A 23,614-nucleotide genomic window follows, 5' to 3' on the forward strand; every position below is an offset into this window, starting at 1 on the left:
TTGCAATTTGTGTATTGTAAAGATGCAATGAAACTTATTTTGGATGATGTAGCCCACAATATTGTTTAGGAGGCCAATAACATTTAAAAATAGGGTAAATGTGTTGCGGGAAGCTAAGTTGTCAGGGGAAAATCGAATTTCTTTTTATTTTACAGTAACAATACGATACCTCCAATGCATAAACGCTCAACAATAGCCCACCGAATCAAATCTGCTCATCTAGTATTATAAGGGCTATCTAGATGAGCGGATTTGATTCGGTGGGCGATTGTTGAGCGTTTATGCAGTGGAGGGATCGAATAAAACGCATCAAAAACTAATACGGGCGCGCCCGTTGTAGTTTTTGATGAATTTTGATAGTTTTTGACGAATCGTTCCACTTTTTCGGGGTTGAGCCCAACGAGTGTGTGTTGTTTGTACGTGTTCGTGTGTGAGTGACTGCTATCTCAACCGAGGCAACCTTAGCGAGGCCCCTTAAACCATCGCAAAGTTTCCCGCCAAGAGTGGAGTGAGCACCTGCGAAGGGTTGCCGGTCGAGAGGCCGGGGTTGTTCAATGCTGCGAATCCTACCGTTCCAGCAAACCGACGCGACGTAGTAATTTGTCTCGTATCTGTGACGTGATCCCTAATATTACGGCCATTTGGCGACTATTTCCCGTTTCACGAAAAAAAGTCGTTTTCCGGCCCACCCTACTGCTCATCCGCTTGAATACGAAAACAGCCCCGATGACTAGGCAAAGAGACGAGTAGACTTTCTGATGCGCCGAAGGCGCGTGTGCATTTGTTTCGGTTGCTATTAAGCCACCACGAACAAAAATAAATTAAAAATAGCGGTTGTTAACATTGTCGTGCGTAATGCGTGCTTTATTTGAAGGAGAAACTAAAAAACTTAGTGCCTTAAGATTGAACATTCAACAATTAATCCTAAAACAAAGAGAACATTTGAATTGATCAATAACATTTTTCTATTTTCTGCCGTAAAAGCCTTTTGCAAGTTTTATTTTTATTATCAAGTCCTTTTCAAGAAGATGCAAGAACAAAAAATGAAGACCTCGAAAATAATGTTTGAAACATGTAAAGAAGGATGCGAGAGAGAAATGAAATACTTAGGTTTGAAAAGATTAACTGATAGGAGAATTTTGGGCAGAACTAAATCAAACAAGTCTTAGGTTTGCTGACCCACGATGATATCTTTTTTCTTCATGATTTTAAATTTTATTGGCAGGATTTTCCTATTTTTTCTCTTTTTTATTTATTTTTTAACATATATTTCGATTTTATATAGTGTCTTTTATATTTTTTTGCAACAACAGAAGAAGGAAAGTGATAGGATGACACATAGACGAGTGATATGTTTAGGCAATGAATGTGTTGTTTTGAGATGAGGATCCGAGGACGCCACAAGATCTATAAGCGGATATACATGGCTACTTATTATTAACAATCAGCAAAGACGAGTGTGATACTCTCAAAAGAGCGCTGGAGCAAACGCGAGGTACGGAACGTGCAGGAAAGAACGGAGTTGATTCCGCGCGACCGCGTCATCAATCGCCTCTTCAATTGATCGCATCTCACCAGTCTTCTAATCGTCTCTATTGACTCGGTCAACAATGGTCCGTGTCGGAGATCACGCGCCTCCATCGTCATCTGTCTCGGCTCAGCAGGCCAAGAGGTAGGCGCGCACCGACCGAGAGCGGGATCCCGCCGGATTTCACCGGTTGCTCTTCTCGAAGAAAACGGCGAAGATGTGCGGCTATTAATTCAATTGACACACACTGTTGACATATACGTCTCGTGCACTACGCGCGCACGCCGTCAATTGTTGCGGACGCAGTGGGTCGAGGGGAGTGGGAAGCGACAATGGGCGCATACGTCAGAGGGCGCGCTCCGCGGCCGGCCAATCAGCGAGCTCTGCCCCCCTCCCCTCTTGCCGCTATAAAGACTCGCCCCCCCGCGCAGCGCTGATCAGATCAAGGGAGTGTTTAGCTGGAGCGTGATACTAGTGTGACCGTTGTCTGGATTACGTCTGTCTCTATCTGTCTCCCGTGGTTGTGCTCTCTCTAATTCGGTGTTCATCTGTGTGTAACACGATGGCTTTCATGATGCCTGTTGTGAAGAATGACTGGGACATCTACCGGTCGAACCGTTCCCGGCGCAGCTCCGAGTGTTCTGGTGGTCGCAGCCGCAAGGTGTCCGAGTGCCGTTCCGAAGGGCCCTCGCTTTCCACGTCGCCGGGGTCCGACTTCCTGCTCGCTGGGTCGCCACCGCACCGTTCGGCACCCATCGCGCTGCGACATTCCCGCTCCTCCTTGCCCTCGCCATCCAAGTCCTCCCCTTCCTCATCGTCAACCTCTTCGCCGCCCAAGAGCTGCGGCGTGCCGCCGAGCGGGGCTCGAACCGGGTCCCAGTCCTCCCTAAACAAGTTCCACTCGCGACTCGTGGATAAATTGAAGCGGTCGCTCAAGATCAAGGACGCGCTGGATGCGGCGTCCTCGTCGGGAGTCGACGCCCGGCCTGGGTCATCCTGAGGCCGGCCCCTGTCCGCGGCCAGCAAGCCGCTGCCCATCCCGGGTGCCGTGGAGGACGAAACGGGGAGCCCTAGCCGTCGCCAATGGTGCCGGCCGGTTCACCCGCACCTCGCGAGTTGCTAGACGTGTGCGTCAAGTTTTGAAGTGGGCTGTCAGTTGCAGGCGAAGCACTGAACAAGCTATCTTGCTGGTAAGTGGAATGGAAAGAGGACTGCTGAAAAGTGGTGACTGGACGTGGTATTTGACACCCGTTTTACAAGTGTGCTTTTGCACAATTTGTTAGACATGAGCCTGTGATAGTTTTACTATATATTGTAAACAAGTGAATCGGTTTGCAACGGCGTTTCCTTATTGCTTCGTGGATGACTAGCATGCTGGCCAAGAAGATGAATACATAAAGACTATCCATGCTTTGTTCATTATTGAATGGACAAATTATTTTTCCTCACGAGAAAAATGCTAGACTGTGATTTTTTATGTTGACTGCATGTTAATATCAAGCCTCTTCTATGAAGTTGCAATGAAATAATAATTTTGCTACATTCCAATGTTACTCTGTGTATGTGCTCTATTGTGTCTCGTTCATCGAATTGTTCATTGCTTAATTCTAAATCATTATTTATTGTGTAAATGAATAATTATACTTGAAAAGTTATTTTTCTTTGATATTTGCGCCATGCGCATGAATCATATATTCCATAATTTGCCTATAAAATACAATAATTTTGATTGTTAGAAAAAGTAATTCCTTTTGTACAGTTGTTTGTATTATTCTCTTGAGAAGCATATCAATTGATTTGAAAAAATACAGGAAATCATTACAAAAATGCACTCATGACTTTTTATTGATCCGACATGTCACTCCCACTCTAATCGCAAATAGCCTTGAAGCAATTTCCTTTCTCCGGAAGAGTGTTCTCGAGAAAAGCCTTGAAGCAAATGAAGAGGGATATAGGGTAATCAATTAATTTCAAGCTGCAGGTATTCTAGAATGATCTTCGTAAGAATGTCATTTTTCTCTCATAGAAATTGTAGTACTGCCGGTTGCTGACTAACCTTTGTCTATCTTTTTTTATATGAAATTCATTGTCATCGCCAAGGGAACGTAAATGTTTATTCTTGGTCACAATTGACTCAGTCACTTATAGCAGCACGGCTAATTGAAGTCTGGAATGTCAGTTAGCCGATGTGACCCGCTTTCCGTTGCTCGCGGAAATTTCCACTGGAGTCTGCCGACCAATGAGAGAGCAGCGCCTTCCCCTTTCCTCTCTCCCCCTCGCGTATATCGATTGCACCGCCCGGCGCCGTGTGTCTCACTCGTGCACTAACACAAACGATGAATAACTCCCCATTCTCGGCATGTGCGTGCCATGTGGCTGCGTGTCCTCGTGCAAAACAGTACGTGCACACCGTGTCGTGATAACTTCCCCCTCAAGGGTGCAACAGGAAAGGGGTGAGCTTCCGAAAGATGCAATTTTGAAACGTAAACACAGCTTCGATAGCAAAACATCCACATCAACACGATGTTCACACGTGTATGCGAGCGGTTTGAAAAAAAAACTCATTATTCAACATGAATATTCTCAATTGTTTCCGGCTTAGTCTGTTTGAATGTCAGCATAAATCGAAAGTTATTGCCAATTTCCATAAGTACTCGAATTTAATTTCTCGACCAGCTCAAATACATTTTGTTTTATCTTCAGGTCCTGAAAAAAATTCAAATAATCTAGAAACCGGTGAACCTTTGAAGTGAAATTTAAGTATTTTTGGAAAGTTGCCATTAACTTTTAATTTATTCAAAGCTCACGACTACGCTGCTATTGGAAAGCAGAATGACACAAATAGGTTAGTAATAAAAATGAATTTTATGTATGTAAATACTGTATCTACAAAAGGTAAAGTCGTTCAGTAATGAAAAGAAACAGAAGCTTGCCTTCAAAGGCCCAAACGAGGTGAGCGATTCGTTAAATGCATTTCACCACTTTAACACAGGAGAGTCCTAAGAAAGAATGACATGTTAAATATATTCCTTTGCAGTCAATTTTCGGAATTCCTTTCTACTTTAATCTTCTTGTTTATATGGCTTTTTCAAGAATTTCGTCCTTTCTCAAGGACCAATAAGTTTACTATTATCGTTTTTACCGATTAATCCGTGGAACATCCACATTTTACCCGGTAAGAAAAGGTGATTAGCAAGAAATAATTATTACTCCCCCATATGAACTAAGCTTCATGTGTTAGGTGCTAACTCACTGGCATGTGTTAATAATGTGGCCTGGATTAGCTGTCACAAAGCATTCATTCCGCTTGTAAAGTATTTAGATCTACATGCGTCGTAAAACGAATGGCGCCCAGGAAATTACTTGTCACCCTGTTACCAGAGCTGGGAAAAATTTTCGGTTATGCTGATAAAGAGATCAAAAAGAGAAATAAAAACTTATACCGTCTGGCGGTTGCACATTAGGGAGAGGGGTGGGTGGGAGAAGAGAGGTCACCAACCCAGTTGTTTTTTCTGGAAAAATTGAATTTAGTTTATTTTTTAACCAGCTAAGCCAACAATATTCGAAAATAATTGATGAATACCTAAAAGTCACTTGTCTATACGAATTGCCTATTGTATACCTCCAAGGTGCTGCGGAAAGTCATGAACCCTCACCCACTCCCCGAAACGACGACCTTATTCCGCTTCTGGCGTCCGACGAACGGCGTACTAGGTTCAATAGAAAATACGACGGCAATACAATTGCACGCGTTCCGAGTTGTGCCAGCCTCAAATCACACGAAGAAGAATCGACCACTTCAGGTATTCGTAGAAGTGAATTTCTCTTCCATTGCATCACAATCGCCGGATTAGCGACCGAAATAACAGCACCTGCCACTTGGACCGGGACCAATGGGCCCGGGCCAATTCTCACAGATAATTGACACCCAGAACTCAGCAATGTCTATAGGGAGTGTGGAATAATGGGGAACTTACATCTCGCCAGCATGCGCTAAACTGCATGCAGTTGATGACAGTTTCGGTATGATATTCATTCCTGTACGACAGTATTTAGACCCAAATTTAAATGCATTACAAATCCAAATTTATTACTGCAACAAAAGAAATAATAGCAAATAGTTAACAAAAAATGAAATAACGTAACAGCAAAAGAAATTATTTATACTTTGTGAAGTAATGTCTGCTTTTTTGATGAATAATGTAATGATTTCAAATATTCGATGTTTAGTTTTAAGTTTCCTGAAAACGCAATCAAAATTTTTATTCAACCGTAAAGTGGCTGTTTGGGGTAAAATTGGTTTACCGAGTCAGTTACCGAGCGCCAAGTAATGTCGTAACGATGGGATTATTTCTCGAAATGGTAATCGGGGCACTACATTCTTGCATTTGGAGTGGCCTTCTTGGCCCTTGAATGTGACGGAGTGCGCCGTACAAAGCAATTCAATTGCCGTCCATTCATGATTGCTGAAAAAAAAAACAAATTACATCTCAGCCGGCGCATTTGTCCTAGACGTCAATGCCCTAGGAAACATATCTTTCATGGACCCTGGCCAGAAAAAAAATTGGGGGATGGGGATGTCCATTTATTTGGAGCGGGAGAACCATTTAGGTTGGGGCTACACCTAATTCTAAATCTTCATAGTACCCTCGATTTCTAGGGTGTTTGGCAAGGGGTGATTAATCACCAGCACGGAAGAGGATTCCCACATAGGCACCACACGGTCATAAAAATATTACGCATACCAATAAATTATAGGTCCAAATTCATGTAAAGGCAAAACATGCCAACAGGTAATAATTTTTATGGCAAACCCATGCAAGGTTAGTACCTACAATGGAAAAACAAAAACGTGCAATTAGTCGTCATAGCGAGTGACGACAATAATTTCATTAATCGGGGCACTGTTATCTCCTTGACGATTCAGGGGGTTCCAGCTAATACTTCCCTCGTCATAATACCCTCGCAGTACACCTGTGATGTAACGAAGTTAGTCCAAATGATTTTGGTTCCGAGGGGGAATTCCATTCGTGAAACTCTCCAACGCATTCGAAGTAACTGTGTGACGTCAGTGGCTGAGCGCGATGCGTAGGTGGCCGGCCCTTCCCGCCGTTTTCGGGGCTGAGATAAATTAAGTGCATGGGGCGTATGAGCGAGCACCGTTCACATGACGACTTGAGTTTGAAATTGTTGCGAGATATTGCGCTTCGCTTTCTTTCCCTCAAACAGATGTCGAATGGTATTTTTAGGGCAGGAAGACTGCTCTACATCTACGAGGTACCGTGCAAGTCACCACCAGGGTGCATGGGACGGGATGATTCCATACCAGACATGCAGCACTCATCCTTATCGGCCTTAATCAGACTCGCGCCAGCAGTGGTGTAGCCAGGAATTTCGTTCAGGGGAGGGGGATAGGGAGGGGTTCCAAAACCAAGGGAAAAATATTTTTAAAAACAGGGAAATAAGTAGAGGGTTTAAAGTAATTGTAGCACTATTCATAACCGAAAAAAAAACTTACAATTTTCAACGGAATCCTTTGTAAATTCATGATTTATCAATATTTTGTTTTCCCTTATGATGAAGCAAAGTGATTTTTTTTTATTTTTTGGGGAAAGAGGGGGTTTGGACCCATCCCCCCCTATCCCTGCGTCATTGCGCGCTAGCTTGCTGGACACAGGCCACGCCCACAGGACAACGACATGCAATCAAAAATAGGATAGTGCTAAGGACACGAGCAAGCCACCATGCAAATAACTATCAGTTAGCAATAGTAAACGGAAAGTTATGTTAGTAAGTGATTCATGCATGAGTTATAACAAGCCTAAAAATACATGCAGATAACTTGTATTGACGATTATAGTAAGTTATAAACTACAAATACAGGTCCTATTTTACCTCTTCCGATTTAAGCTATCATAGAGCTAAACTATCGCAGGTATTATAATCCCTTATTGTAGGTGGAATAAAACGACATCTTAAATCTAACGGTTCCACAGTCTATTTTCCTAATCTTATCGGGTCCGCAGTCTATATTACTCATCCTGAAAACCAAAATGTCATTTTATTTATGAGGGTACCCTCATCTGTTGATTGCACCTTGTAGTGCACTGCGAAGAGACAATGAGGGACTCCTCCGTTCCCCGAATGGTTGAACATTCGACTTCACTGCGATTCTGCAACAATCGCTTTCACACATTCCTTTTTCCATTCCAATCCAAAGAGGCGCAAAGCGCGTGCGCAGAAGATAAAAAAATTGAAAGGAAAATGGAAAGGAATGCTTTCTATTTTTATTGCGATCGGAAACCAATGATTGGCTAAGCTTGATTGTTACGTCACTGACGGGCGACTTCAATGGAAAGAAAAAGGAATGAGTAATGAGTGAATTATGGAGGAAAAGAAGTGCTCTTTTCTCTATGAGCCCGCACATTTTTTGAGCATAATGCGCACTTTCGTTTAAGAAGGAAATTAGCGCCCGCAATCGTTGCGGTGAATACGAATTCTCAACAAATGAGTTGTGTTTAAGAGGCCTAGTTTCCTTATTGCGCTAAGGCGCCACGACGACTTCTCTTCCTGGCAGAACTCGCCGATCGCACGGGAAACAAAAACGCAGCGAGAGGCGGGCACGCGGGGTGAAAGCCGCCTGGCGCCGAAGCTATTTTTAGATCTCCCTCCCTCCCTCCTCTCTATATCTCTCCCGGCAGCTATAATCTCTCCTTGGCGCGAGGAGGAACAAGAGAAGGCGGAGGCGGCGACTGGTGGCGCCCGCTAGCGGTGACTCGGGGTCGATGCGCGCGCCGCCATGGCTGCACCGCGCCCTCCTCAAGGCCGGCCGCGCATTGTTGCGAGAGTTGTTGAGTCAACAAACGAGAAGATCACGTGGGTCGACATCAGCAATCGCACTACCAGTCTGTACAGAGTGTATTGTTTTCTCATTTCTTCGAGTATAACTTGCGTTGCAGTATGTGCTAACCAGGTAGCACATGTTGCAGCGCGAGCAGATGATAACTTCATCTGCATATAAACTCGGCGCTCATCGCACAAAACCACCCGTTCCTTCCTCCATCCCAGTGAATTAATTAATCCGATGCACTCAAACGCTAAAAACTCCCTTTCCTCAATGATTTCGTATCTCATCTGGCTGTGAATTTGAAGTTCAGTCTGAAGGGCACGGAAAATACACCGCTTTCAGACACATGGGATAACGATGCAAGTATCCCAACAACATACCAACTACCACCTCACCAATTAACTCTTCTATGAGTATTCCCTGTCTTACCTCCTTCTAATCATAGGTTAATTTATTTTAAAAATGGCCAAAACACAAAAAATATTGATTGATTAATTTGATGTCTAATTAAAAATAAAACCTCTACGAACAAAATAGAAAATACCTACTGGTGCGAGTACGAAAAAAGAATTTTTTTATTTTAAAAGTTAAAAAAGCAAATTTAAACAAACTATTGATAAGATAATTATTAAATAAAGAATTGTTATATCTGATGTACCTGCGATTATGTAAATTTTATTGTTGTTCAAGTGTCAAAGTTGTTAGTTTTAAATTTCTTTTTTCACACAAGCTACGCTTAAAATCGACAACGCAAACGATGGCGCTAAAAATTATTGGTTTTGCAAACTGGCTGGGTTGGTTCACTAGACACACCGGGACAGCAATAGCACATGCACCTTCGCGGTCATTCCACCTTGTTCATTGCCACTTCCAGAATTAATTATAGGTTGAGTTTTACAAGGGCGCAGCTAAGAATTAAGGATGGGGGGGGGTTTAGGCGCAACTAATACTTAGTGGTGTGGGGTATTGTATACCCTCCAGGGTAGCGGGAGGTGCGGGGGCCCTCCCCCAGAAAATATTTAAGATTAATGGTTCAAAATGGTGAGTTTTACGGCTTTCGGAGGGATATTTCACTAATCACAGTATTCTTTAAGTTATACAAATCCAATTAAGTAAAACGGACTTAACGTAAAAATTTCTCTGAGCTCTGGGGGGGGGGGAGGGTTATCCCCCAAACCACCCCCCCTCGCGGCGCCACTAGAAGTTTTAGAGTTTTAGTATACATCATTAACATGAAATGGTTGCGTGCCCACTGGCAGGTCCCAAACATCAAAACTATTTTGTCCTCTCCCCCTGTGCCTGGCCTTCTCCTTGGTTTCCCAGAAACTTCTGTTCGTCATCACCTCGTCTGTCATTTCCAACCTTCTTCTTCTATTTTCTCCTTCCCAAGGTCGCATGACTGCTGTATTTAAATCCTGTTTATTATTACATTACGTTCAATCCAATTCCCTTTTCTGCATTTTATTATTTCCGTTTTCTAAACACATCAGTCTCTGGAATAATCAGCAGATTAAATAAGGAGGCATCCCACGCGGGAATCTTTCAAGGTAAAGGTTACACTGACGTAACGTAGCATACACCTCAGTGGTGGATAAATATGAGGGGCACGGGGGACGCGCGCCCCTTCTTTCGGGGCTGCCCGCATTGCCGAATTGTAAATGTTTTATATCAAAAGATAGCATTACCTCGAATATACGTATAGGTGATCAGTTTATATAGAACTATATTAAATTCTGCATGTAACTTGATTATTTTTCATCACGATAAAAGTATAGGTAGCTCAAAATATCTTTTGCGCCCACCCCTCCCTTGAGTTTTTCTGGATCCGTTACTGATACACATAGACTTCATGAATAATACACATACACGATTAAATAATTTCGTGGTTTCCCAGTAGTTTCCGTTTATCATCACGTCGTCTGTCATTTTTAGCCTTCTTCTTCCTCACCTCTTTTCTCCTTTCCACTTTCCCACGACTGCTCTATTCAAAATACCATTCTCCTTTAATGTGCCCCATCCAATTCCCCTTTCTCTTTTATATCGTAATCAATAGTGTCCTTTTCTCCTCTACTTTTTTCAGCAACCTCCTCATTTCGCCTTTCTCATATCATTTCACTTTCTCTCTCTCCCTCTAGCCTCTCATCTACACCTACATTTTCAAGACCGCTGCTTCTATCCTTGTCACTTCTTCCCAAGGTCCCCGTTTCGCATCCAAGCAACTTTACACTCCACAAATAACATTTCACCAGTCCACCCCCAAGGTTCTATGTTCGTAGTGCCGCGTCACTCCTTTCTCTTCTTATTAAAAGCGTCCTTTCCCAAAGCTATTCTTGTCATTACCACCTCATGGCACAGGATGGCTTCTGAACATCTGTACCTTCTAATCTGATCAATACTTCCCCCATTTGACCGTAACATTCACATTTTCGCTACCGTTCACTCTCACAAATTCGTTTTCTAAACAGGTGCAGTCTCTGGAGTATTCGGCAGATCAAGTAAGAAAATATCCCTCTGTGAAAAGTTTCAAGGTAAATTTTACACGCACAAAGCATAAAATACACCGTGATACCATAAATAATAAAAATACATGATTTAATAAAAATAATTATGATAATAATAATAATTATTATTATTATTATTAAGAGCCAAGTCATCTATGATTTTTTACGTCGTTTGATGCTACCAATTTTGAGGTCGTCCTAGGATTTTTATGACAAATTGCATGTATTTTTTACTAGTATAATAATAAGAATTTAATATAAATAAAATAAAAATAAAAATCCGAGGACCACCTCAGCATAGGTAGTATCAAACGACGAAAAAATAATTATAAATGATTGGCTCTTGCCCGTCTTATTTATTACATCGGAATACTTCTAATCTGAGGCAAATATAATAATAATAAACTCGATTTCGATTTTTCGATCCAAATACATTAAACCGTTGTTAATAATAGGCCAAGTTACATAATGAAAAAGGAAAATAGAACTTGTTATGTATGAGTGGGTTGGAAAACAAGGGGTACAAGTGATTTCTTTTTTCTATACACAATTAGGTACAGAAATCAGGTATAGAAAACAAATAATAGCAATTAGATATTTAGAAGTGCATTTGATTTTCCACTTGATGTCATCACGACTCTCTCGTATCCCTTGGCAACTAATTTTCCTGTATTTCTTCTAACATTTAACTTTACCCAACTTAGTTGAAAAAAATCACGTGTACCCCTTGGCTTTTCACCATCTCGTATGTAATTGATGTTGCAGTGCCACTCTCACATAACATCGACAATACTATCAGCATCAACAATAGCTAGAAAAAATAAATAGTACCAAGTATCGGCAATAGAAATAAAAAGGACATGGAAAATGATACAGGTTTGTATAGCTTCAGTTGTCATCTCTGCTACCCGTATCCTCCAAAAACAAACACAAAATAGTTTTACAATACTCAATCTTATTCCAAATATACACATCATATTGCATGAGGCCATAATAATCTCAACTTGCAACATCACGAGAAAATTTCTCAACTCAACAAAATAGTAAAGAATTACTTTGGTGAGAACCCGTAGTCTTTACAAAAAAAAACTGAGCAAAATTTAATGAAAAGTAAAGATAAAAATATAACCTTTAATTTGTTTTCGTAAGCCTTTGGCCCATGAGAATATGAATGTTCACCACTTTTAACCATTCAGCATCGATCCATGCATAGAATAAAAATATACAAATTCGAACAAATTCACCATGTAACAAAAAATAATACTATACACATTCACTTCCGTATGTATAAAACTATAATAACATAAATTTATTTTCCAACGCCTTTAGAGGGTCTTTTATGCATTTTGTACGCTTCTATTTTGTAGACTTAAATCGTATTAATGGATTAACAGACATTGATAATGATAAAATAGTATCGAAACCAAGTTCGGTATGCGTAAATATTCACAATGGAACTCTTAATGTGAATTTTACTTCCATATATCGAGGTAAGACAAAGATAAGCCGTAAATAAAATACATGTAGAGAGGGCAAAACTTCTTAGCATCTTTTACGATGACGATGCATCTCGTGAATATAAACGCGCGTGCATTAGGGCGCTCCCTAGAGTCACCGTCACGGGAGGGAGGTGAAAATTCCGCCGCGTGGGAATTTCATTCATTACGAACGCTTGCTTCCGCTGAATCGGCTCTCCGTGAAGTTGTTGCCAAACAGGAATTCCCAATAATCATATCCTCGTAGAGCATGGAGCATTTCCGAGATCGATTAACTTATTATTGCAGCCGGTTTACCTCACGTGCTAATGGTGACGTATGATGCCGACGGACAGTCAAAAGGGTGGGAAGAAGTCACTTTTGAATGCGCCGTGTGGATTTTTGGCGGCGCCAAACCCAGTGAGACATAAAGCTGATCTTATTTGTACGGGAATTGAGTGACGTGAATTGTTAATTTCGATTTCTTACTAAACACAATTTTCATAATATGTTGATAAATTATTAATGTCTTCCTTAAAGAATCCAACTTCACACTTTAAAAGGATGCCAACATTTCTTATCTTTTTTTCTTGGCGTGGTTTCCAAGGTGAGTGCAAGTATTATTATGTAAGAAATCACTCAAAGGAATCTGACTATCTATCTAAGGACTCTGAAGTTTTGTCCTCTTATGTAAATGACCTCTTTTCTGTATTTATTTCTCTTTACCGCTGTTTCAACTTCAAAATGGAGGTATGCAAGAACTAACGCGTCAAACGAGGCACACGAACCCTTAGTAGCCAAAAGCTACGTGATATCTTTAGGCACATTGTAAGTTTTCTATTTTCTTCAATTTGAGTACCCAGATAGCCCGCTGCAGGTATAAATGCGCCTATTTAAAATTGTTGTTATTGCTAGTACAGAAACCCGTCGACTTAAACAGATTTTTAGAAGTAAATTGTAGTACACTTGGTATCTATGGAAAGATATTAACTAACTTATGCAATTTTAATATATTTCCGAGCGAAATTTGCTGGTTTATCACCTGACCTCATTAGCACGGGAATAATGTGACGTAAAAGGATTGATATCGAAGTCTTCTTTACATAATCGCATTTTTACATTTTTATGGGGTCCAAAAATCTCTTTTCTTTACTTTTCTCCAGAGAACCTCAACCTTATAAATTGGCTTTTGGGGTTGTGAGGGGAGGTTTCGATAAATGAGAAACAATGAATGGTTCTTCCTCTCGGAGAGCAGAACGTTATGTTTTCAACAATTTCTGCAGAACTTATTGTCATAAATAATGATGTATGCTGGTAAATAGGAGGAAGGCTTCGTGTTCTTGTGGATCAGATTGAATGGCGCACTAAATCGGGTAATAATAACCATGAAAAATAAGGCCTAGGAAGTATTAATTGAAGAAACATTGTTAGAATTCCCCAATTGTGCAAATAAACTACTGATTTGAAAGGGCTAAACAATTCTAAATTTTAATTATTGTACATCAATCAATAGTCATGATTTGCTACTATCGTGTTCAACATCACTGTACATGTCGGTGCAATGGAGCAGCAGCGAATCAGCGCACGAGGCCAAACGCATATTGTGGCGACACCAGTGACATCTATGGTAACGAACAAAGTCAACATTAAAATCAAATGAGTAATTAACAAGTTATCATGGATACTTTAAATGATCGCGTGTTGTAGAATATTATTTTTTTGCAGTGATTTCCCTTGTCATTTAAGAGTAAAGCTGAATGGTCTTGTGATGATGATCTTGTGAATCAGATCGTAACTACGCAACAGGACACTTCAATCAATTCCTGATGGGACTGCTTCTCTTTGGCGCCGTCGTATCGAGGGTGGCGCCAGAGGAGTGACATGACTGCGCATGCGCGACCTTGACATAGGGACCCTGAAAACCCTGGTATACGAGGCGTGACCTTGGTAGGAAGGGCGAGCCATTTCAAAACTGAAAGGGAAAGATCCCGCATAAGGGCAGCCATCCCTAGCGATATTGGCTTGGGGTGAGTGCTTAATTGAGAGAAATGCTCTGCTAAACTCTATTTGTCTGAGGTGTATGCATCCGATAATCATAGTCAAGGATAGAATCAGAACAAAAGGTTTGGCACGCAAATGAGCTTGATCATGTCAGGTCAGTTTCAAAATAAGGAAAATAGAGTCAGACGACGAGTGGGAAAAGTGGAATTCTGTTTCATATTAAAGAGCCTCATATCGTCACTGATGGCATCGTACTTGGCGCCATCTATCATTCTCCTGCAGAGCTAACAACAAACTACCGCACATGTGTTATTGAAATTGAGTTGTCTTCGCCGTATAGATGCCTTTTCTTTAATAGTAATAATAAATTTATTCATCCGTGGAATCAACATTACAAGCATATTTTGCATTTCAAATAAACAAGGATAAATCAGGAATCCCTTACAGGTATTGCAGCCACTATTGGGATACTTCAACACAAATTACAATACGAATTCAAGAAAGAATTACACTGAGACCAGATACGAAACATAAATAAATGCATGAATAGATAAAAATTTGTTATTTAATCTCCACCCGTCATGCATACGGAGTATACAATCGTACCATAAACAAATACATCTGGATTTTCTGAATTGAATAACCATTTTTACTCTTTAAAATAAAAACGTTAAACTATTTGAAACTATTAAGGCCGTTTTACGCGGGACACGGAATTGCGCAGGTTAGAACTGCATTAATTTCTAAAATAGTTGGAATTGCGCGAATGCATGAACGAAATCAGAACAGGGGCTATTTTGCCATCTCACGTCCACACATTCTCGCATGTGTTCTAGCAATTCACCACTTTACACGACGCAATTTCGACTGCACCTTTGTACACACGTCAGATGTTTCACGGCCATTTTGGCGTACATGTACTGGAAATTCAAGCTAAGTTCTCCTCACGGCTAATTTTTTGCTATTACTTTTCTATTAACGGATCATTTAATATTACTGCAAAAGAAATAAATTGGAATTAATTTGGATTGGTGTATTGGTATTGGCATTCATTTATTTATTAGTATATATAGTAGTGATCGGCAACCTAAAGAGACGGAATAGCCAAAAGTTATGCAACCAGCTACGCAGCTACATTTTGACGGTGCTTTAATTTGACTACTGGCAGTGGCGGATCCAGAGAGGGGCTAAGGTATCCAATTTAAACTAGATAAAATGGAAATTTTCTTCATTTGTTAAATATATACAGGAGAGGAGAGCCGCCTAGCCGCCCCGCCTCTTTGTCCCTACCCTAAATCCAGTGCTGGCTACCGGCAATGTATTTACTATAGGAACGCTTATCCTTCCTATATTCATGGTTTTTATCCTGTTCGCAACATTTACTTTTGAATTTTGAAAATAAGGTAAAATGATTATTATTTTTCGCGCATGGAACTGGAAGGCCGCAATTTGAAATCGAAAGAGGCGAAACTTGATATCATAAGAGCAGCATGAAGCTTGCGAGCCGTTGCTTCGCGAAGGCTGCCGACCCCCGGTATTTTGGTATAACGAATGGTATACTGTCCTCCACGGTTTATTCCACGCGTTATCCACCAATCCTATTATCAGCTCTCCAATTTGATGAGCCCCATGATAAAATTTTCAGCCCGGTGGAGACACAACAGTACCACTTCGAGCGCTCATCTTTCGCGTCACTCTTCCAAGCTATCACCTTTAAACTGCCCTTTTGCGTTGTACAGTGAACACATTTATAGAAATGATGTTAAATCAAGAATTTTATATTATTAGCTCAATATTTTCTCCAATAATAAGTACTGTAAAATGTTGACTGAGGTAAATTCCATACCTTCTGAAAAGTTCAAGATGTCAGCTTAAGTTACAAGCATGTATTGCGAGAGAAACAAGGGCGTACCCAGGATAATAACTACGGGGGGGGGGAAGCCATTGTCTAGGGGAGACAAGCCACGGGATTTATGAGATAATTTCCTTGAAAAAATAGTTTTATTTTAGTTACACATCTGATACTAATATATATCATTTATCGTGGGAAAAGAAAATAAAATTTTCTGAATACTTTCATTTCAATTCAGTACTAATTTTGCTAAAAGACTTTGCGATTTTTGCTTCTAGAAGGGGGCAGCTGTCCCTGTCCCTCGCTGGGTACGCCCATGGACAGAAAGTAAGGTAAAGTACCACTGGATTATAGGAAGCATGTCTCTCTCTTGACTTTTTTGCTTTGGTGGCGGATTTATTTGTGTAAAATTTATATCATATTCTTGAAACTTTCATGGTTAGTAGAGTAGCCGCTCTTCAACATTTGCCTGTATCTCAATTACTAAAAAATTACTGTTTGTTTTTTGGAGGAGGCGACATATAACTGAGCTCATTTAGACCATGAGTGAAGAGTAGGGATAGATGATAGTAAAGAAACCTGGTGTCGGCATAAATAACTTCCACGTTGAAGCCTGCATAATGCTCATAGAGTCGAAAAAGACACTGAGGAAAACAGATTAATGCTTTCCTTTCCCGATTACATCAAGTGATTTTATGGGAGCTATGGAAGGATTATAAGTGAAAGTAAAGCATTCTCGGCTCACGCGTCTGATAGTAGAATTAATTCGTTTTGTTTTTTTTAAATAGCCAATTCGCACTCACTGGCTCGGTTTAAAACCCAGTAGAGCATGGGCGTACCCAGGAACAAAACTAGATGGGGGCAAGCCGGGGTCGTTCAAGTTGTAACACAGAAAAGGTTAATGAAACCAAAATTTTTAGAAAATTTTGATAGCGATTTATAAGTTTATTAAATTATTTGGTTGAAAAAATAATGGTTTTCATTTTATTTCCATGTCTTGGACTAATTTCATTTTTCTTTAGTAGAGAATTTGTTCAAAACCTTCCTATTGAACTAAATTTATTTTCGTTTCTAGGGGGGGGGCAGCTACCCCCTCCTGCCTCCCGCTGGGTACCCCCATGCTGTAGAGAACATATTACCAACAAAAAAGCTAACGGGCTTAATTGAACTATTTTATGCTTAAAAAAAACCGTCATTAAAAAAATGACCCTGCTGAGTGCATCAAGGTCCCCTGTTTCGGCAATATTATCTAACAACTAACCCTAGTTCTCGGCATACTGGCAAACCCATATAGGAACCGGGTATTTATTATTCCATGTTTTGTTTACAATATGATAAAATGTGATTTACGTCAGATCATTTTCCTCGAGTTTTAAACACCTCAGAAAAGAACTTGTACCAAATGAGTCGACCTACGGCTATGGTAGCGTGCGCAATTGGTAGAAAAGGAATGAAGAGAAATTCGGCATCGTCATTATCCTGCTCTAAGCGAGAGGCGCCAAGGGGACAGCGGCTTAACGTCCCATTCGACGGACGGAGTGCTGCACTTGAAGTACCCTCCAGGAAGCACTCAAGCGGGACCGGTCTTGTCAAAATATCTGTCCACGCCTGGATTTGAACCCGGACCCACTAGGTGGGAAGCCAACACACTAGCCACCACACCAACCCCTCACACGTTTTTGTTAATTATAATTTGAGACGGGAGCTCGTATAGACACTGTGTGAGGTGTGCATTATATGGTGATTCGCAATGATGATGACAATCATTAAACCTTTTCAACATATAGGGTGAGGGGGTGTGCCCCGGGTGCTGTGCGCCGCCCGTCCCATAGGCCGTCGACCCTGCACCGATCCCCTTAAAAAATTACGTCTGACAAAATAATTAAAAACTCAATTGGTAAAACTACGAAATTTGAGAAACTGGAAAATATTAATCTATTTCTTCTTGGTGTAATCTGACATTTTCTGGATGATAATAAGTTTTAAGCGAGATTTTACCATAAAAGACCAGCGGGTCGAGCAAGAATGAGGCTCCCTCCTAAGTTGTGAGTATTCACAATTTGCCCCATTAGAAAACAATCGAAAATTCTATTCGATATATCGACCGCGGCGACCTCCTTCCGCAGAAGTCACGAACATTTATTTTGAGCCACATGTATTGAACAGCCCTTATGAAAATACCTCTTGCATGATCCAGCCAATATACGCAGTAACACAGCGACTGTATCTGGGATAATAAAATCGATTTCCAAGCTTAAGTTCCGGGGAGCCTAATTGTTTCCAATCTTACGCTTCCTTGACAAGTTAGCGGGAAAACATATGTCAAATAAGGCTTGCTTGTAGAAATAAAAATAGCGAAAAAATAAATTAATCGTTTTGCGAAAAATTAGCTCAGCGGCTCTGAGGCGTTTAAAAAAATAGCGTTTACAGGGCGCCATCTATCATTCTTATGAAAAAACTCAATGACGTAGCGCAAACATGCAAAGGTGCCGAATCGGTAAGAAACTACGACATGTTGACAGCTATACAGCATTTTCGAGTTCATTGTCAGCAATTAAAAATAAAACATTTTTTAAAAATTACGTTTACATTGATAGAGAAAAAGCCTTCAGTGATGCTATTGCTTTAATTCATGCCTAATTTTATAATTATGAAGCTTTACTGCCGTTTCAGAGAAACTTTCAAATTCCTCCGAGGTATGGCGTCAATATAAAAGCAATCCTTCATATCACTCGATTTTTTTCATTTTAAATATAATTAATGTACTCTACCGCTATGTTGATTGATTGAAAATTATTTTTCATTTTTATCAATAACATATTGGTGCCATTTTATCTTGTTGCTTTCGAGCTTATCTATCTAATGTAACCAGTACTTCGAAGCGCAATTCTACTCTAAATTGAGTCGAGCGGTTACTTAAATCTCGCGGTGTCATTTCCTGTCACGCCTTCATTCATAAGTATGTCCATGTAATTTTTCATCCCAATGTGCCTTTTTCCATTTTTAGCGATTTTAATAAACGAAAAGCCATTAAAAAGCGCATGAAACGCCTAAACACATGACTATGAACAGCGCGGGCCTGAACTTTCACGCAAATTAACCCGTTAATTCAAAATCGACCAAATTCCATGCTAATTTTGGCGCTCATTTCAACACGTCCCGCGCCATTTTCTTCTACGAATGCCGCCATAGACGTAAAAGTACAAGAAACTCGCGCTAAATTCTCCCCACGGATAATTTTACCAGTAATTCTAAGCTAATTTTGAATGTAATAATTTTCCGTAGTTGCAAGCGTATTTAATAATGAAAACTAACTGAATAAAATTAAAAAAAAAACAGTAAAAATATTTACTTACATGAGCGATGAATACATTCAAGGCCATACGCAATCCTTATTTCTTTCTTTTCGTTTTCTTTCGGTTCAATCAAGGGGACAAATTAAGTTACCTACCTATTTTGATGAAATATAAAAATTTTCAGATGTATCGAATGTAATTCAAATCGTATCTCGCAAAATAAGAGTGCACTTTCAGTGCACCTTTGATTGCATAATTAACATTAGGAACAATAAGCAACTCACTTTTCAAAATTCTAACTCCACTCAAACTTGATAAAAATTATCTATATCAAATTAAAAAGTATTGAATGATGAAATATAGTGAATATATTAAATAATTGTCACTAAATACTGAGGAATAAAATATTTTCTCAGTAAACTTGCTTCCCCTCCACGATATTTTATAGAAGTTTTACAAGAAGAGGTCACCACTAAATGACATTAAATGCATTGTGATCGATCGTGAATTGAGCAGTTCGTGGAAAGTTGCCCGAGAATTTTAATTCATAAATGTGTTAACTCATCCCGAGGATATAATCATGACATGCAATCTATTTTGATGCTTATCAAGTATTCAATAATCAAATAATTTTTCTTACCTCGCCGGTTATTGCTTCATAGCCGGTTTATGCCGTACTCAAGGTGAGATTAATTTTTATCTAAGATTGTAAATTGCTTGAGGAAAAAAGCAATTAAAATGCCAGAAACGTGGGCGGAGACTTCAAGTTGACGAAAAACTGAAAGAGACGTTATTCCAGCGTATGGAAATGCGTCATATTTGCATAAGAGGAAAACAGGCTGATGCAATGTATTACCAGTAAGTGACAAATTGAATGATTTGAAGAAATGATTGAATAAAGAACCGATAGGAAAGATAAGATCTCAGGGGAATCGCACACCGCGTCATATAATCCGTGGATGATAACAGCAGCCGACGTAGAGCCTATGGAAAAATCCCATTCCTTGAGGACTAGCAGGAGAACAATAATGCAAACGTTCGTCTGAAATCGTCACTGGGTCGTCTGGAGTGGAGGGAGGGGTGGGGAGGCATTATATTCAAGGTCACGAGAGGCAGGTATTCTTCGGAATGGAGATAGCAATGATGTTAGGCAATTGGGAAATTACGTGAGCGTCGTCGCAGAGATTTGAGTCATTGGAAACGTGAGATGGCGCACTAGGTCAATGAAAGTTTGTTCGGTGTCGCACAATTAACCCAACGGTGAGGTTATTCTGTATCTCCGAATTTAGGCTCGAAAAGGGATGACGTCAGAGGTTTAGCCAAATACGGGCATTGTTAGGAAGTTCAATAAGTGGCCGCCAGGGAAACGCGAGTAATGGCTCAAATAAAATGTTCACTTTCATCGGAACGGTTTATTTCCCAACACGTAATCGCATCGACGTTGCCTCGAGTAAGTGAATGACTCATTTAAAGGTTTCTTTGAAGATCAAATAGGTCTGGGAATGTAGTCATTTTCTTTCGGAAATTAAAAAAAGTACCCCATATGGTCTGTCGCTTTATGTGGAAATTCTATTCCCATCAAATTCAACGCTCACGAAGTATAATTGATTTTAATGAAATCTATTTGCAAGTATTTCACTACATATATAGTGAGGTTTGACCATAATATAATGTCTTATCATAATTTAAGCGGCGAAAGTAAAATATTAAAAAAAAGAATCTTCTGGGCATGAATGAGTTAACCTCATCCTTCGGTCAATGCCTGCCCATCCTGATTCTCCGTTCGTTAACCTCACTTGCGCAGTCTGGGCCATAAAAATATTGGGAATGCCTACCTCTTCCTACCCTCCTACGAATTTGCCTACCCCTCTAATCTACGCCCGATTTCAGAAGGATCTCCATCAACTTTACTCAATCCACTCTATCACATACTTTTTCGAAATCCACGAAGCAGGTATACACGTTCAGGTTATATTCTCGATTTCCCTCCCCTTATAGGGACCTCATTACCGCTTTTACATATCAAGTTGACTTTCCTGAGTCTCTTTGCTTTGCTCCTTACTTTGCATCTCGAGTTGAATTTTCTTTACTGAAAGCAAATTGATCCTCGCCAAATACTCTTATGCCATCGCCTATTGTCGTTTATTTAGAATCCTCTGTACCACTTTCTCCGCATGTGATATTAGGCTTATCGTGCCATAATCTCCACATTAAATAGCTTTCTTCTTTATCATTATCAGAATAAGAACCGTTGTCACGAAAGCCGTCCTCATAAATCCTGCGAGCTAGTTCGAAAACCCTTCTCTTGCTATCCTCCCTAGATTCTCCAGCCGCTCACACAGGACATTTTCCACCCCCTCTGCTTTCCTAGATTTCATATCACGGAGGGTTCTAGATTTCCGCGTCCAAGATCCCCGGCCGAAGATTATCCTCTTCCACTTTCCTACTCTATGTTCAATCTCTCCGGCCTGTTCCTCGAGCCATAAAGATCCTCCACTTATCCCCTCCATCTACTCTGAACCTCGGGTTGCTCAGTTAGCATTCCCACATCTTTTGCCTTAATTTTTGACATGGGTTGCCCACTTTTGCCGCCCGATATCGACTGAGCCTTGGCATACAGCGCAACTACCTCTCCTTCCTTCTGAAAATGTTCCATTTTCTTTTCCACTAAACCTTCCAATCCCTCCTGCTTTCTCGCCATAATCGATTATTGATTTGCTTATACATCCTTTTGCCCTGCTCTGTGACCACGGTCTTCCACCTACTTCTCTCCTCCATTTCTTTTATCATTTCCTCCGTTATCCACGGTTTTTTTTCCTTCAACGGAATAATTATAATAATTATTAATAATACAATAGTTTCATGTGGGGAAATTTGCTGGAGAAAATAGAATGTTAGCAGAAAATATGTCATCAAAACGTTAAAACGAGACACCATTTCCGCCTGTCTCTTATCCTTTTTCATAAATATTCAATTTCTTGGGAAAGACTTGAAAAGTTTTGCGGGTAAATCGTTCCATTCAAGGGGTTTCTTGGTTTGTAATGAAAAAATTGTAACATTCAACATCTTAAAATGACATCTTGAAAATGATTCAACAGCATTGAAAAAGGTGGAGGAGAATCAAAAAAAACCGTGTGGAATATCACTAGCTTTTTTCTTTTCAAATCATGGAAAATTTCCATCAAGTAATCGTTAATTTAATTAAATTTTTTAAGTATTGCCTTATTTAAGTGGGGTAACTCTTTTTATATTTGTCCTTTGTGAATGACACTTCATCTTGTTCTGACGATTTTTTTACTCCACTAACTTTAGTGTTGCTAATTTCTCGCCAAGTCCTGGCCATACTTTTTCTCCGCGAAGGATATTCGGAATTCATACCACACACACTCTCTCTTTTTTATATTTCCTCAGCACATATACGACCGCTTTTCTTTGCACTTTCTCCATGTTTCTAATCTGCCTTTTCGTGTTTGGGCCCCATAACATTACAACATGCCCATGGTATTATGGAAATATAAATATTGATGAGGTATAAGAATTCACATTACGACTGTATTAAGTTAATGTGTTTTCTCATTTATTTTACACATTGAATAGAGTTGTTAAAGATAATGGGATGCATTTTTCGCAGTGAATTTTTTAACGTGCTCAGTAAAATATAACTTATAAATGTACGCCAACACTAAAAAATAAAATTAGGCATAAATTATCTCCAAAAAAATACACAGTCATGTCACTAACAACAATGGCAAAAAAAAGAAATAAATAGCATGAGAACTTTGTTCATTTGTTTGACGTAATCGCCATACAAAGAGAGCGATTCTGCCTTCCTCCGTGTAGCGGCGCTAAGTACGCAGTGCATTTGACAGCTCCATGAAATGCGGAGTCGCATTCGGAATCACGATATGAGGAAGTTTAAGCTTCATCAATTTCTTATAAAGGAATAGGTGTCAATTTTATTTCATTCTTTCTATCGAGAAGCAAACTCAAGTAGTCAAGCGTCAAAGCATTCGTTTCTTTCTGAGTCACGATTTCAGGGGCTTTCTTTCTCCCTGGCTGTAGTTCCACGACCTCCTTTGTGCGACGACACGGAGTCAACATTCAAGTGCGTAGC

The 23,614-nt window shown here is 40.1% G+C and overlaps 1 protein-coding gene across 1 annotated transcript; it reads left to right on the forward strand.

Moving 5' to 3' along the window:
• Positions 1-1,953: 1,953 nt before the first annotated feature.
• LOC124154425 (ADP-ribosylation factor-like protein 6-interacting protein 4) lies at positions 1,954-3,359 on the forward strand. Its single transcript, XM_046528132.1, has one exon. The coding sequence runs from the start codon at positions 2,091-2,093 to the stop codon at positions 2,526-2,528; it is 438 nt and encodes a 145-aa protein (XP_046384088.1). The 5' UTR covers positions 1,954-2,090; the 3' UTR covers positions 2,529-3,359.
• Positions 3,360-23,614: the final 20,255 nt, after the last annotated feature.

Source organism: Ischnura elegans, chromosome 2, assembly GCF_921293095.1.
Source record: "Ischnura elegans chromosome 2, ioIscEleg1.1, whole genome shotgun sequence".
In the NCBI taxonomy this organism is placed as follows: Eukaryota; Metazoa; Arthropoda; class Insecta; order Odonata; family Coenagrionidae; genus Ischnura; species Ischnura elegans.

What these genes read in the sequence shown, in the direction of transcription:
- LOC124154425 (XM_046528132.1), top strand. Translation starts at nt 2,091, where the DNA reads ATGGCTTTCATGATGCCTGTTGTGAAGAATGACTGGGACATCTACCGG.